This window comes from Perca flavescens, chromosome 1, assembly GCF_004354835.1.
Source record: "Perca flavescens isolate YP-PL-M2 chromosome 1, PFLA_1.0, whole genome shotgun sequence".
Lineage (NCBI taxonomy): Eukaryota > Metazoa > Chordata > Actinopteri > Perciformes > Percidae > Perca > Perca flavescens.
This window is the reverse complement of record NC_041331.1, coordinates 20,256,040-20,270,770: the sequence shown is the minus strand read 5'-3', so window position 1 is coordinate 20,270,770 and position 14,731 is coordinate 20,256,040. Positions and strand designations below refer to the sequence as shown.

General features: G+C 39.6%; 1 protein-coding gene across 1 annotated transcript in view; it reads left to right on the top strand.

The window, feature by feature from the left end:
- The first annotated feature begins 237 nt into the window (after nt 1–237).
- Nucleotides 238–14,731, top strand: part of gpc6a (glypican 6a) — a 159,843-nt gene continuing 145,349 nt past the window's right edge. The window contains exon 1 of the mRNA XM_028584269.1: nt 238–856. Coding sequence (XP_028440070.1) covers nt 697–856 — 160 coding nt within the window. The 5' untranslated portion in view covers nt 238–696. The remainder of the gene's footprint in view (nt 857–14,731) is intronic.

The following is a 14,731-nucleotide window of genomic DNA, read 5'->3' as shown; positions in this document are numbered from 1 at the left end:
CATAGGCTTTTATCATCAAAATACAGTGAGCAGTCAGCTGTGGTTTTGTGAGTTTGTGAACTAAAATAAAAGAAATATATTCGGTTCAATGTGTAGGTTTACTCCGCCTACACCACCTCCAGGTCCCCGCGCCTCCACCAACATGTGTCTACACATGTGTGTAATGTGCTACTGCTGTGGTGCGCATTACCAAGGATGCATAAAGGCAGAGGACAGTGCGCGCCCCTGGATGCGAGCAGCTCAAGTCGCAGCAGCCACTCCACTCCATGTTTTGCCCTGCCCTTGTGCGCTCTGCTCGCCGTGCGGCGTGTCTCCGTTGCATTTTGCTTTCCTCACACCGACACGAGCACAGGGCTGCTGTGTGTGCGGGAGAAGTTGTTTGCACAGAGAGCGCCAGGTAGCAACTGTCTTCTTCAAACGGATTCGTCCAAGCTGGGAGCAATCGGACTCGTCAGGGTCTTATATATTTTTCGAGGTGGAAGAGACTTAGCTTTTGCAATGAGGTGGACGTACCAGTATCTAAAGTGAGGAGAGATTTTCCTTTTTTTTTCTTCTTCTTTCCTTTTTGTTTTAATGAACATCTGATACCCTGTTCACTGGAGACATTTTTTTTTATCAGCTCTTTTGGGATTTTTTTTGGTTCTTTTTCCGACGGAGCTCGTATTTCCCTGTGAAACAGTATCAAGGATTTCACTGATGTATGCGATGTGGAGACTGCAAGTCGCCTTATGTACTCTGTCGATGCTGTCCCTGTCATCTGCTGGTGAAAGCAAAGCGCGGAGCTGTAGCGAGACTAGGCAAGCTTATAACGCTAAAGGATTCAGCATCGTCAATGTGCCTCATCAGGAAATATCAGGTAATTGATAAATCATTAAACAATTGGATGGTGATCGCCACACACAACCTGAACTATGTGATCTCCGATCTCCCTCCAACCTTTAAGCATTTAACTCGCCCTGTTACCAACATCCCTTCATCCCTTTTATCAGAATATCCAAAACGAGTCAAAAGTCTGTTTTTGCAACATGCCACGTTCCATGGTAGACTTTGTAGCATTTGTCTGAATTGAATCCATGCAGTCTGTATGTTTGTTAGGCTTTTTGCAAGTATTTTGATAAATGAAAGACATGTGATTGCAGTAGAGTTCGAACTATGTATGTATTTTTGTTGCTATTTAAAGACCAGTATGATTCTCTCTGTGTCCACATTGCGCGAGGAATCGCAGCAAGCTGCATTTCATTCATTATCTTCCAGTGAGTAGACACCAATCACTGGATTTAAAATCCAGACTACAGCTAAAATGATCCACCTGTCATGTTGCTCAATAAGTATCCGTCTATCCATCCCTCTATAGTTAAACGTTCCAGGTGTTTTAGCTTTTACATGTTCTAGGCCAAAATGAAATAGGTAATAGCACAAAAACTAGATTTACATTGACACAGGTAAAACCCACATGTTACCTTTGACCTGTTTTAGCATTGGGACCGTTACAGAGAAGTGTTCCTCTCCTCATACAGGTGACTTCACCCACAGGTTATACATTGATAGATTACCCATTTCTCACCAGAACTAACAGCCCAAGACTCACATGTGACACTTCTGTATGTAATTTACTTGTGCCCAAATGTGAGATCATTAATAAATAGAGCTGGTGAAATGGAGACAGTGAAAGATTGACTTTGCAACAGTGGAACACCAGAAGATATGTTTTGAAAGTACAGTAGCTGCATACCTGTTGCTCACATTCAACAGAAGATCATGGACGCTTGTTGTGTTGTACTTGGCTAAATAGTGAATGCTGTTTACCAGTAGGGGGCTGTATGCACTCAGCATGAAAAACTCTTTTTGCTGAGGGTTTCTTTTCTTCTTCTTCTTTTCGATATTCCTCAAGGCTACAGCTTAGGTTTTAATTCATGTGCCTTGGTACAGCAGAGATATGGGGTTTTATTATCTCTTGTGTGGTGGTAATCACATTTATGGTCAAAGCAGGAAAGGAGATTAGTCAGTAAACATAGTCAGCTTCATGAGAGGGAAGAGTGGAAGCAGAGAGGCCTGAAGTTAATCCCTCTTTTGCCTCTTACAGACAAAATAGAGATACTGTATTGGTAATTGGCAGTGTCAGGCAGTAATGATCATAGAGCCGCCTTATTTGCTTTAAACAGGGTTTTGGCTGGATGGGAAAATGATAGTTTTGTCACCGATTGAACAGATGTGTGTAAGTCTGTGTGTGAGGGATCCCTACATTACTTATAAATCCAAAACAATTTAATCTAGGAATTATAAATCTATATGGCGCTATTGAGTCGCTAAAATGCAGACAAAAATAGGACAATTTGTATATTTAGAAAATACAGAAGTTGGTATTTACCAGGAAAATCTGCATCAGAAGCTGCAGTAAATATGTAAAAGCAAAAAGGAAAACTTTTTTCCCCCACATTTATTCTGCTCCGGTAGCAACATATATTCAGCATCAACTCAAGGAGAAATTTCCAGCAGACCTCTCAAATAAAAAGACCAGACACTGTATTTAGAATAATTAATGTGCAGAGTATTTTTATTAAACACTATAAGCTTCTAAAAGTAGTAATGCAGTGCTGTTTTAGTTTTATTTTCATTATTTGTTTCTGATATGACAAAACACAGGAAGCTAGACAGAGATGGTGGCTTCTGATGTTGCCCCCTGTTCCTTTTTGTCATCAGTGTTGTAAAGTGATGGTTTGTGATTAGACGCAGCTTTGTACAGTCGATCCAAGTATGTGAACTTGCCCTAACTATGTGAGGATTACAATAGTAATACAACTCGGCTGATTCATTCAGACATATCTTATATTGAAACCTGAACATGGTTCATTTTTCAATTTTTTGTTAAATGCTTTATGTTTGGATTATTTATTAACCCATTTGATTTTTTTAATGTATCCTGAGACAGAATCTTGGAATTCATCTGTGCAGCTGTTTTTATTTATTTTAACAGTTGTCGTAGGAGTTAAAATCATGTAGTTTTCCAGTATTTGACTACAGAGTTTTTGTTGGCCTCCACCTCCCCGGAGCACTGAATGGGTTCCATTTACCACAACAAGAATGCAGAACGTGTCAGATGATGTTTTATAAATGATTAGGAAATACTTGGACATACTTGTATTAGATTATGTAGAGTTCTGGGGCTTAAGGTAATAAATACATGGAATCCATACACATTACAGTGCATTACTTTTCATAGCTATGTACGAATAGTTCACGAGAACAGTCTGAGAGTTTTCAGTATTTATTATTTTATGTCATGTACCATTTCTCATTTACTTGGAACATTAGCAAGTTAAAGTCAAAGACAGAGTTCTGTTGGCCACATTATAGATCAAGATGTTTTATGGAGCTGTGATCAAATCCCAATTCCAATTCATGTACAGCCAGTACACTGTGTGTAATTGGATTTTGTTGTCTCCAAATAACCTTTACATACAGTAAATACAACAGAAGTTAGATCTAGGCCTCAGGAGATGGGATAGTAGAAAGCAGTCAATTACCCCTGATAAGCTATGCTAATACAAATGTGTGGCTGCATGTGCAGCATTAGCGCTCATCCCTCCATCGTTTGCCATGTCATGCTATGCCTTTAGATACTAAACACACAGGTGTAAAATACTTATGCAGAGGTGGCTACCTCAGGGTGTAAGCTCACATTTGCATAAGCTAATTATTTTGACAGCCACCGACAAGCTGAGCTACATTATTTAAGAGGTGACAAACACAGATGTGTTAAGATGTTAGTTTTTTGCATATGAAAATACAATAGGCTAATGATTGAATCCACACTTTAACTTTAATTAAACAAAAATCTCATAAAACTTAAATAAATATGTAGTTTGTTGGTGGCATTCTGAATAGAAGTTTATTTTTTTTATTTTGGTCAGACCCTTTTTGAATAAGCACATTTACACAGCTACTATCTAAATTCTGCAGGCCATCCATTATTGAAATATTACAGCAGTGTTTGAATGGGTCTCTTGGGCTCCAGAGTCATAAAAGTTATCCAGAACATAAAGAACCTGGTAAACCATCGGAGCAGAACCCCCAAATTGATGTTTCAAAGATTACAACAGGAGGTGAGGGCATATCTTTATGGCTTTTACTCTTTTTTTTTTAATCAAAATCTGTAAAGTTCTTGTGGGAAAATATATTTTGCTATGCTTTCTATTCCATATATAACTACACAATAGATTAGAATATATGTAGTTGTTTTTTCAGGGACGCAGTGGCTGGGCTAATAATAACTTCTCACAATTACAATTGTTACAGAGATTGAAAGCAGAAACATTAGTGTTGCCTCGGAGACAGTCAGATTTACGTATGTGGTTTCACCCATAAAGAGATGTAATGCACGCTTATCAGTATAACACTTCTGTCATACTTGTTGCTGTGCTTGGCAAATTGTCATCATCCATAGTTGTATTCTGGGATTGAGATAACTCTTTAGTACCGATGCAGACATAATGTAATTGCTCAGTTGGCGGACCCGGTTAGAGGTTAACCATACTACCCACTTCATTGATTAAAAAGTGCTACTTTCTCTTTTTGCCTAAGGACTCTTGAGTGCCTCAGTTGCTTACAGTACGGGAGTGGTGGGAGGTAGAGGCCAGTGAGAAAAATCGTACTGGCGTTAGACTAGTTTTCTTACAGTTAGAGGTATCTCTGAAGAGTGCCAGTATTCTTTGCAAAGAGGAGGTTGGTAGGATAGAGTGGTGGTGCTGAAACACACTGCTGAAAAATGTCTAGAACTGGCTGGTGGACAGCTTCGTTAAACTCCACCAGGTCGAGCTTATGATTCCTCCGCTCTCGTGTCCGTGTTGTCAATGAACCATTGCCTGCCTGGTGTTTTACACAGCAGTCAGCCAACAATACAGCTTGTGCAGATCACCCCTGTGTGCCTCTGTCAGACGTTAGTTATAGTGTCATGCACACAATGCTGCTTGATTGTCAGCCCTTTGTTCATAAATACAACTTCTCCTGAATGCTTCACTCAGGCCCTGCCAGGGAGCTCTTGCTCCGAGGCTTTGCTGTTAATATCAACATCTACTTACACAGTGCGGTCGGGATTCTCATGGGTGGACATAGCTCTTTGCTTCATCTTTGAAACAAAATCCCTTGATGTGCTGCAGTTCCTATTAATGCAGTGAGCAACTCTTACTGTATATTTCCTTTCTAAAGAATAACAATTACCTTTGGGGTTCATTGGTAGCACTTTTAAAGAATATTATTTGATGTCTCTTTAACTGAACAGTTATTAACTGTTACAAAATCCAACATATTTTTCCCTTGTGAATTCCTGAAGCTGCAACTCTCTCTGCTTATCACTGTGATCTGTATGTTGCAGTAGGCCAATTCCCTTATACACAACCCACATATCAGAAGTCTTTGCTGTTTGTACTTAAATGAATGTCAGGACCCACATGATATATATAGGACCCATCAACATTTGAGCTATTTTGACACATACATCACTGTAGCTCCTGAAATAAACCATCGTACAACACTTAACATCTAAATTTAAGATTGTTATGGACAGACAAAACAACACAATGTTGTATTCGTATGTTTTTTTTAAAGCAGGTTTAAGCCCATTTAGTTCCCTATTTGATGAATGTCTTAGGGCCTCAGATGTAATTGGTTGAAATTACAAAGGATTCAAGGAGATGATACAATATAGTCATAATGAAAGCTGTAAGCACAACTTATTATTGCTGTGTTCCCTCAAGAATCCATCGCAAGAATCAGCAGGTTTGAAGCTATTTAGTATTTTGCACTCACATAAACATACTATCCGTCAGGATTTTTTAATGACACAATATAGAACGGAAAATGTGGTGATAGTCTATGGTTAACATTTTGGTCACATTTCTGCACATTGTCACAAAATAATGTAATCAATAGTCTGTTGCATAGATTTAATTTAATTATTCCTTATATGCAAGGCCTATTTAAAATACATGTGGAGATAATTTTAGATGTGTGCCAGATGCCTAATTACTAAATAATGGAATGACATAAGACCTTTAGTGAAAGTGTGGGAATACCACTCTAAAAGCCCTTGCCTAGCAAATATCCATATAAAACGTTCTGTAGGGCATTTTTTTCCAAAGCCCATTAAGATGCTCTTGGCTCTGCCAAATTGGAAATAAGTCTCTTGCCAGTCTGTATACATCTTCAGAGAGAACAGTTAATGAGATGTGAGGGAGATTAGTGTGTGTGTGTGGGTGTGTGTGTGCGTGTGTGAGTGTGTGTGTGTGGGGGGTGTGTGTAGCAGTTTAGCCTCACTTTCCCAATCTTTCTTTTGCTTGCACCTCTATTGTGGGAGGAAATGACAAAAGTGTTTTGTTTTTCATTGGGCGAGACAGATTGTACGCATAGAACATCCAAATGAGTTTCAATGTGAATCATCCAGCTGTGCTTTTCTACCTTTTGTCAGATTTGGCAAATGAGAATATCTGACAGTTGTCATGATGTGAAGAATGTGTCATGCCTCTGCAGGCATTCAAGCCTAAAATGCATATGGTCTGCAAGCTTCCTGGCAGCCTTCCTCAGCACCATGTATGGTGTTTTCTGAGTAGTGTGAAAAGCCTCCGGCTAGCATAGGAGACTGCGATAGCACTTTTTTCAGTTTTCAATCAACTGCTGGCCTAAATCAGTAATGGAGGGTGGGATTAAGGATCACTACCCTCTCAAGCTTTGAGAGGAACTAGAAAATAACAGCAAGTCTATGGATGGATGTGATTGTATGTTGAGGGATTAGAAGTGAGAGCACAGAAAATAAGCAAAAAATAAACAATCTTACTCGGTAAAAGACAGCATATAGGCATGCAGAGCATACTTGACTAACCGTGTGTTGAAATCATGACTTGAGCGGTAACTCTGTGAGGGATACAAGGAGGGAGTCAGGTAGGATGTAATCCATCTGAGTTTGAGGGATTAGTGATCCGACTCGCTGTTTGTGTTGAACAGAAGAATCGCTACATGCTGCCTTTTTATACTTGTTTCTACAAAAAGAGAAAAAGCATTCAACTTTGCTCGTCTCGTTAATACATTAGTGAAAGAAAAACTGCCGCAGGAGGTAACCGAAGGAAAAGTTACATGTGGTATTCCTCCACTGGGAAAAGTGTTCCCCCTGGGATTTCTCTGTTAGTTGGTCCAGGAATTTTGTAGAGGGCGGTGGAGGTCACTTTGTCACATCATTGTTGACATGTGAGAATAGTGGGTGGGTATTAATGATAACAGGGTGGCCTTCCTACTGCTAGTACCAGCTCTACTCGGCTCGGCTCTGCTCGGCTCAACTCGGCCGTGGTGCCCCCGTCTTCCATTTTCCATTGCAGATTTAGTACCGCCTCATGCGTGAGGCGAGCATGGCTGGTCGTCATAGCGACGCCGCAGGAAACTGCCGTGACCTAACACGACACACACACACAGAACGTCGAAGGTGTGTTGTTTTTAAATCTTGGCGTGTGTCTGTCGCCACAGCCAGGAGACAAATTTAGTTTCCTTCAAAGCTGGAGGCAGCAAAAAGAACACCGCTGGCTAAACTATTTAAAAATGGCGGGTTTGTTCAGGACACCCCCGTCTGTCGCTAACAATGATGACGCAAGTGATGATTCTCTCAGACCAATCAGTAGTCTGCAGGTTTTCACGTCACCTTTTGGTATCGCCGCAGCTCGCTTGGAACCTCGACGGAGGTGATACTAAAAAAAAAAGTACCTGTTGGCAGATACTAGGGACTTTTTTCCATAATGGAAAACCAAAAAAGGCCATATGTAGAGGAGACCTTTTTAGGGTTGATCTAAAGCCATACATACTGTTCACTACACAGACAACGCTAATAACTTCTATTCTCACCCTCTAGCCAAGAGGGTGTGGTTTTCCTACCATTATTTATTATATATGGTAGAGAACCAAGGCGTTGTGTTTATTGCTATGGTCTTTCTTTTTGCCCACAGAGACCTTTTTGCCTCTGGAGGGTAGTCTCTGAATAGAAGTCCCAAGCTTGACACCCATGATAAGTCTCAGAGGGATGAGTGCCACACAGTGCTTTTGGGAATACCCACATGGGTATGTCATATCGAGGTGTCAAGGATGCAAATACATTTTACACTGGGGACCTTTTGTTTTTGTTTTTCAGACACAGACTAGTACACATGGCTGAGGTGATTTGCTAAATAAGCCACCCTTCAGAGACTTGGAAGTAAACAAGCATTAAGCACAGATAAACATGCATTCCAAAATTGTCATGGAAACATCAGACGCTGTCAACAGATGCAGACAACGGTGATGGCATTGCCGTTAAAATTTTGACAATGACACTGTTGTTGTGTTGATGAAACATAGACCGTCTCTACCCCTGAAAGGCCTCTGAGGTGGTTTCACTGTTGTGAGACCACGGGGGGGCTTTTGATGTATCAAAATCAATAGTGCAGATGCTCCAACATGCAGAATTTTTTTTAGTATGAACAAAACCACAGCAGTACATCAATGGCTAACTTTAAGGCTTGTGAACATCATTCAGGATTCTAAATATAGTTCTAATTTTTTTCACTGTGTAGATGAAGCAGAAAATTGAATATTTGCATACTGAAACACTTAACTTTCTTTTTACCAGTTGGAATTGAAAAATAAGGCCAACCTTTATGTAAGGTGATGTGGTGGTGTATTTAGTAAAGAGTAGTAAAGAATAAGGCTGGGGATTTTCTGTCAATACATTCTGAATCCCGGCCATTCATTCCTACTGACGTAAATCATTTAAAGCAGATTACATATAGGCTACAGTGTGTATTTTCATTTTCAAAACCTTTTGGAATTCTGAAAAATAATTTCTTTAAAACAGCTGGGCACTGTAATTTTAGCAAACTGTACTCAAACAGAAGTCAATACTGTATTTTTTGGGGACTATTTTCAATGATGGATTTGTTGCCTTATTGAGCATTAACATCATCAGCCTGCATATATGGAATTGTCTCAATTAAACTACAATGCTACTACAATGGTCAAAGATGTGGCTCATTTTAAAGGTTTTGGGACAACAATGGAGCTCTATGGTACTGGCGAATAAGTTATATCAGGCTTTGGCTACGTAGGCTAATACCTCTTAGTGGCATAAGTTAATTGTTAGTTGGAGTATTTTTATGTGATTTGTTTTAAAAAAAAAATTTTGTAGTATGTCACCAGACTTATCCTTTAAAGCTTTAGTGCGTAACCTTTTATATTAATGAAGGTCTGTTACATTCAAGCCATTGCCAAATGGGTTGCTACAAAGCTAATTAAGACTATCAGCTCCACACAACACTCTCCTGTATTTCTCAGTATGGCTATATTTAGAAACTGGTGTCGTCCGGCGACTTTAGCACGCAGAAAATCGAGCAAATCTCTTCTGAAGAGTCTATCATGTTTTTTTTTATCCTCCGTGTCCTCCTTGGCTACTAACAACTGTGTGGATCACCGAAGGCTGTATCATGTGGATGCACCGACAGTTTTGTTGTCGTTACTTAGAATTCCTCATGGGGAGACAGAAACTATGCACTATAGCTTTAACACTATTTAAACCTTTTTGAGCAAGTACATTAATTATAATCTCAACTGATTCTGGTTCCAGTTCATAGTTTCTTTCCAACTACAGTTCTTTTCCTTTTTTCTAGAGAAAATCACTTCATTTTCTCCTCTTCTCTCCAATCTAGGTAGCGGCCTACCTAGAATGTAAAATCAGTTAAAGGCTGAGTGGAAAGTTCTGTTTTATTCTTTTGACCGCCAGAGATGGTTGAAATCTGGTCACTACAAATCTTCTCTGGTGGTCACCCAGGATTCATAGAACCATAGTTATACACCGTATGTGGTGGCGCTCTAGATCTGAATGCATCTGCTGAAACTGCTGTCTATGATTGCTTGTGTGTAAATGGGAAATATGAATGGGGTAGTTATTTGCACAGTATATGGCCTTACCAGACTATTTTCATAACTAGAATAAGGATCTTAATTGGAATACAGTGTGCATGTAACATACTCAGTCAGTAGATTGAGACATTTCTGGCTCTAATGGTGTGTGGGTGCTTTTGTGCTATATTTTGCCCTGCAATACTGGAGGTTTAGTGAGGGTTCAGTTTGGGAGATATTCAGTGAAAAAGAAGAGCTTTGTGCTCTCAGTAAGTTGTCTGTGTAAAGTTGTGTTACTTCTGTTTCTCTCATTTCTAATACATCAGCTACAGTATAAGTCATATGCACTTGATCACCATTACATTTGCAGCAAGGACAACAGGAAAAACATTTCACCCTAATATTCTGTGGCAGCTCAGTATGATGTTTACTTAAATTGTGCAATCAGTAAACTATGTACTATATACTAAGTTTAAGAATTTCATGACAGCAGCGTTGCAGTGGGCGTAACAAGAGAGTTCCAACTGCACGACTGCATCTCTCAAGTGAACAGATGATAATCGCTCCCCAAGTAACAAGACAATAGAAAACCACATTGCCGACCTTGCAACACAGATTGGAAGTAAATTGTGTTTTTAAAGAGCAGCAGTTGTTAGCCCGGACAATACATGCAAGTAAAGGATGTTGTCTAGTTATAAATTCGGAAATTTATACTGATTACATGAGTTCATGACCCAGTTTAGTGTGATCTCGTTTGCTGCTTTGAGGTGGAGAGACTAATTAGAGATTGGTATTATCTTTATGTTAATGCAAAAAATCTAGAGGGCTGATCTTAACCTCAGGTCACATTTGTGGGCTTTAATTATAACATTAAATAATAGGCTTTGCAGTGAAATGTTGTGGGGGATAATAATGACACTCCTGCATGTGTCAGAGGTCTGCCCTATGTTCTTTCACCCTGTGTTGCCTCATTTCCTTTTTTACTCCGGTTTAGGCCTGTGTTCCTTTTTACTCCGTGATCTGTCAGAGCCCAATTTACACTGATGTTAATGTATTTTATGATGATTGATTCCTGCAAATATGCTAAAATGTGCATTTAACAACTCAATATGAGTGAGAAGAAGGCAAAAAAGGTTTTGAAATTGAGATATAAAAAGAATTAAAATAGCTTCTGTAGCTACTGCTAAAAAATTTATAATGGCGCCACATATTGTATTTCTTTTTTATAAAATTGGCTTGTAATGAAGCATGTTGGACGTAGGACTTGCAAAGTGCTTCAGAACGACATCGGAATTAATCTGGAACTAAAGAAGAACTGCGGGGGTGAACCAGCAGTTCCTTTAAATTACCTATCCTTATAACTGATGACATTCCTGCAGGAAAAGACATCTTGGCTCACACCACTGACTTGAATGGGGCCACATAGTGCATCTCCAGGGAGCCTCGCCGTCATGACAAATGTGACAAGCTCATGTAACCTTAATGTCAGGAGAGGGCCAGTTTGAAGTCATTCTAAGAATGTTGATGAGGCTTGAGAAAGAATATCTCCCTCCTTCATAGTTCTAGTGTTATCAATTTAAGGCCTGTTGGAAAGGAGGTGCAAGCATTTTGGAAAGGGTTATTGAAATGGGTGGGCTATTGGGCCTGTGTCCAGTGTTTACATCTTTTGGGCCCTCGGATTTCGTCATGTGTCAAATGAAACATCTGCCATTGTGATGCTTCTTGGCTTGTTCTTTGGCTCCTGGAGGCTTCTAGAATCTGAAAAGAAGCCAGCCTCATCTCCTGCTCCCAGAACCCTGCTGTTTCCTGTCCCCTGTGTAAGCTGCCGGTAAATGAGTGGGCTGGTCATCTCGCACCCTGGGGCTCTACCTCGGGCTCTTCAGACCACCAGCTGTTGTGTTTAGGACTGAGTCATGCACTAGTTAGCATGATGAATCCAGAGCACAAGTGCAAGGCTTTAACCTCACCGTATGTCTCCTCCTCTTCTCTCCTAGCCTCAAATATTAAGCAAGTGTGATAAACTGAAATACACTTCATATACAAAAAAATACAGTTCAAAAGAGACCTCAATAATTAATCACCTTTGAGAATTTTACTGATCAAGAATATGCATGCAAACTTAGCATGACAGAAATTTTAAATCTTGGTCCCCTCTTTGCTGAGTGATGCTTGACTGTTTTACTGTGCCTTTCTTGCTGTATTACTTGTGTTGATTCTACTTCCTAGTAAAAAAAACTCCACCAACACAAAGCTTTAGCTTAAAGCAAGCTAAACCATGTACTTGAGTAAATACGTAGTACTGTTGTAAATATGACTTACAACATATAATGACTGGCAGTTAATCTGGTAATAAGTAAAAGCTAAACAAGAAGGGGAAGGTTACAACTTTTGTTGATGTCAGTCAGATTGTGAGGCTGTGCCCATACTGGAAGCAGCATGTACCAGTTTAGACCCAAAGCATACAGAACTTGAAATAGCACCAGTTGAAAAGATTTGTGTTAATTTCTTTGCCAGCGCTAGTTGTCGTCCTAAACGACAGGTGCAGCTCTGTTGGTTTGAGGTGTTTCTTACTTTGATGACATGTTGGAGCTTTGAGTTCTCCTCATCTACAGTAATGTATGTCCTTAAAGGTACAATATGTAACATTTCTGCTTTAAAATGTCTAAAAATGACCATACCTATGTTATATATTTTTATGAGTTGTGTTATTACACTATCCCAAATGTTTCCACCAAATGTCAAACCCAAAGAAATCTGTTATTTTATTTTCAGACACGGCACGTTTCCTTTAGTCGCCCGTCAGTGGCGTCCGTCATATAACCTTTCACCCTCCAGTTACTCTAACTTCCGTCAGAACACTGGCACCAAGATGATACGTTCAGGAATAATTGTAAATCATACAATGTCACAGAAAAAAAATATTTGTAACCGTAATACTGCTTTTTGCCATACAGCATCATTTTGTGATTAATTACATCCCACTTTTTATCACAGTAATACAACAGAGACCTTATCTATTTTGAAAGTTCAATATCGATACCAGCTTGACGTTACTACAATGTGCTAACGTTGATGCTAAAGCTTTGTGGGTAACATTATGAGGTTACAACATCGTTCAACACGCTAATAAAGTTATTTTTAGTATGACTGTTTCGACCACAGCTAACAGGACTGAGCTAACCCACGAATAACTTCACTAGTAATATTAACGTTAGCTGTAGATAGACGATTAATCTAATGCTAATTTAGCCAAAGTAGCACAACCCGGTCTGTCTGTCTCACTCCCCCCGGCGCAGAGAGACTCAGTCGGGATGACAGCTGACAACAGCCCCGGGACATAAAGCTAGCTAGTTACCGTTAGCCCCCAGTCAGCTATCAGCCAGCTACTTTCATTACAGCAACCCACCCGGCCAGAACTTATCTCCAGTGCCTGGTGCTTACGACGCTAACGGCAGTTTAATTAAACGTCGGGAAACGGACTATATCAGACCCAGCACCGAGTCACAACAGCGGCCATCCATAGCGGTAGCTAGCTACATCTCCGTAGCGCTACCGGTGTATGTGCCGAATTTCTCCCCCCTTTGCGTTTAGCTGTCTTTACGGTTAGCTAAATTAACCCGACAAAAGGTGGGTTAAGCACCAAAACGAAAAGTTAAGATTACTGAAAAGTGAAGGGGAGATAATTCCGGGCGGCTGGGAGATGTTCTGCTGCTGCATAACAGGCATCGAACGTCCTGGCTCACTGTCGCAGAGATTTCCCCGACAATCCCCACCCACACCCGTCTCTCAGACTCGTTGAGTAGCTAGCTAGCGTTACAACAAACCCTGTCCGCCCCAGTGTTGAAACCATTCAAAAGGTGACATCGATATGTGAAATATTTTGTGTTTTAGCTGCTGGCTACTGTTAGCTTGCTGGCTCACTAGCTAACTGGTCAGCTACAAATAAAAATCTAATCAAGAAAAACGTAATTATGTTGGGGAAACTGCAGCTATTTTATTACAATAACATAAATAAACGTTACTAAACGTAACGTAAATAAACTTGAATGGGTAAACTCGTCCGTGAACTGATGCTTTCTAACCGGCAGCAAAGGTGTTTAACACTAAAAACTCCCATAATTCCACGCAACTTTACAACGTCATCAAAAGTCCAGTTTTACCGTCCATTGTTTTGGTTGAGAGACCCCTAGCAACAGAAAGTTACATATTGTACGTTTAAGAAAAGAATTTTAAATCTTGGTAAATTGTGGGTTGACTATTAATTGAATAATGACAGTAGAAGCAGGATCGTGGTTGGCAATTTCAAGTGAAGCCATTATTACATTTATTTAACACAATATTCAGATATTTATGATTTTAATACCTAATTGACCTCATGTTTAAATCAAGCTTTGATTGAGGAAAAGCATGTTTAGTTAGTCAAATAAATACTTCAGGAAGAAATAACATAATTCTCTGTACAGTTAAATAATAATGAAGAGGCAGATATATGCTTTAGTCAAGGCTGGTCAAGTATTCACAAAATATATATTTTTCTCCCTGAATTTGACAGTTTGATATGACTGTGATGCACATGGTCATGATGACATGATTTACACCTTTTTATTTAGATTTTTTGTGTTTATTTTTATTTTGCAAATACAGTGTGAAGATATTTCATACACAAATCCTATTTCATGCATGCATGACTGGAGCTATGGCCATAAGCTCCACATAAGTGCTTGACTTGTTAAGTTAGTCAGAATTAACTTGTCAGATGGGAAGTTTATAAAAAGATCAATGTGGGTGCTGATCAGAGTATTTGAAATTACCTGACTACAATAAC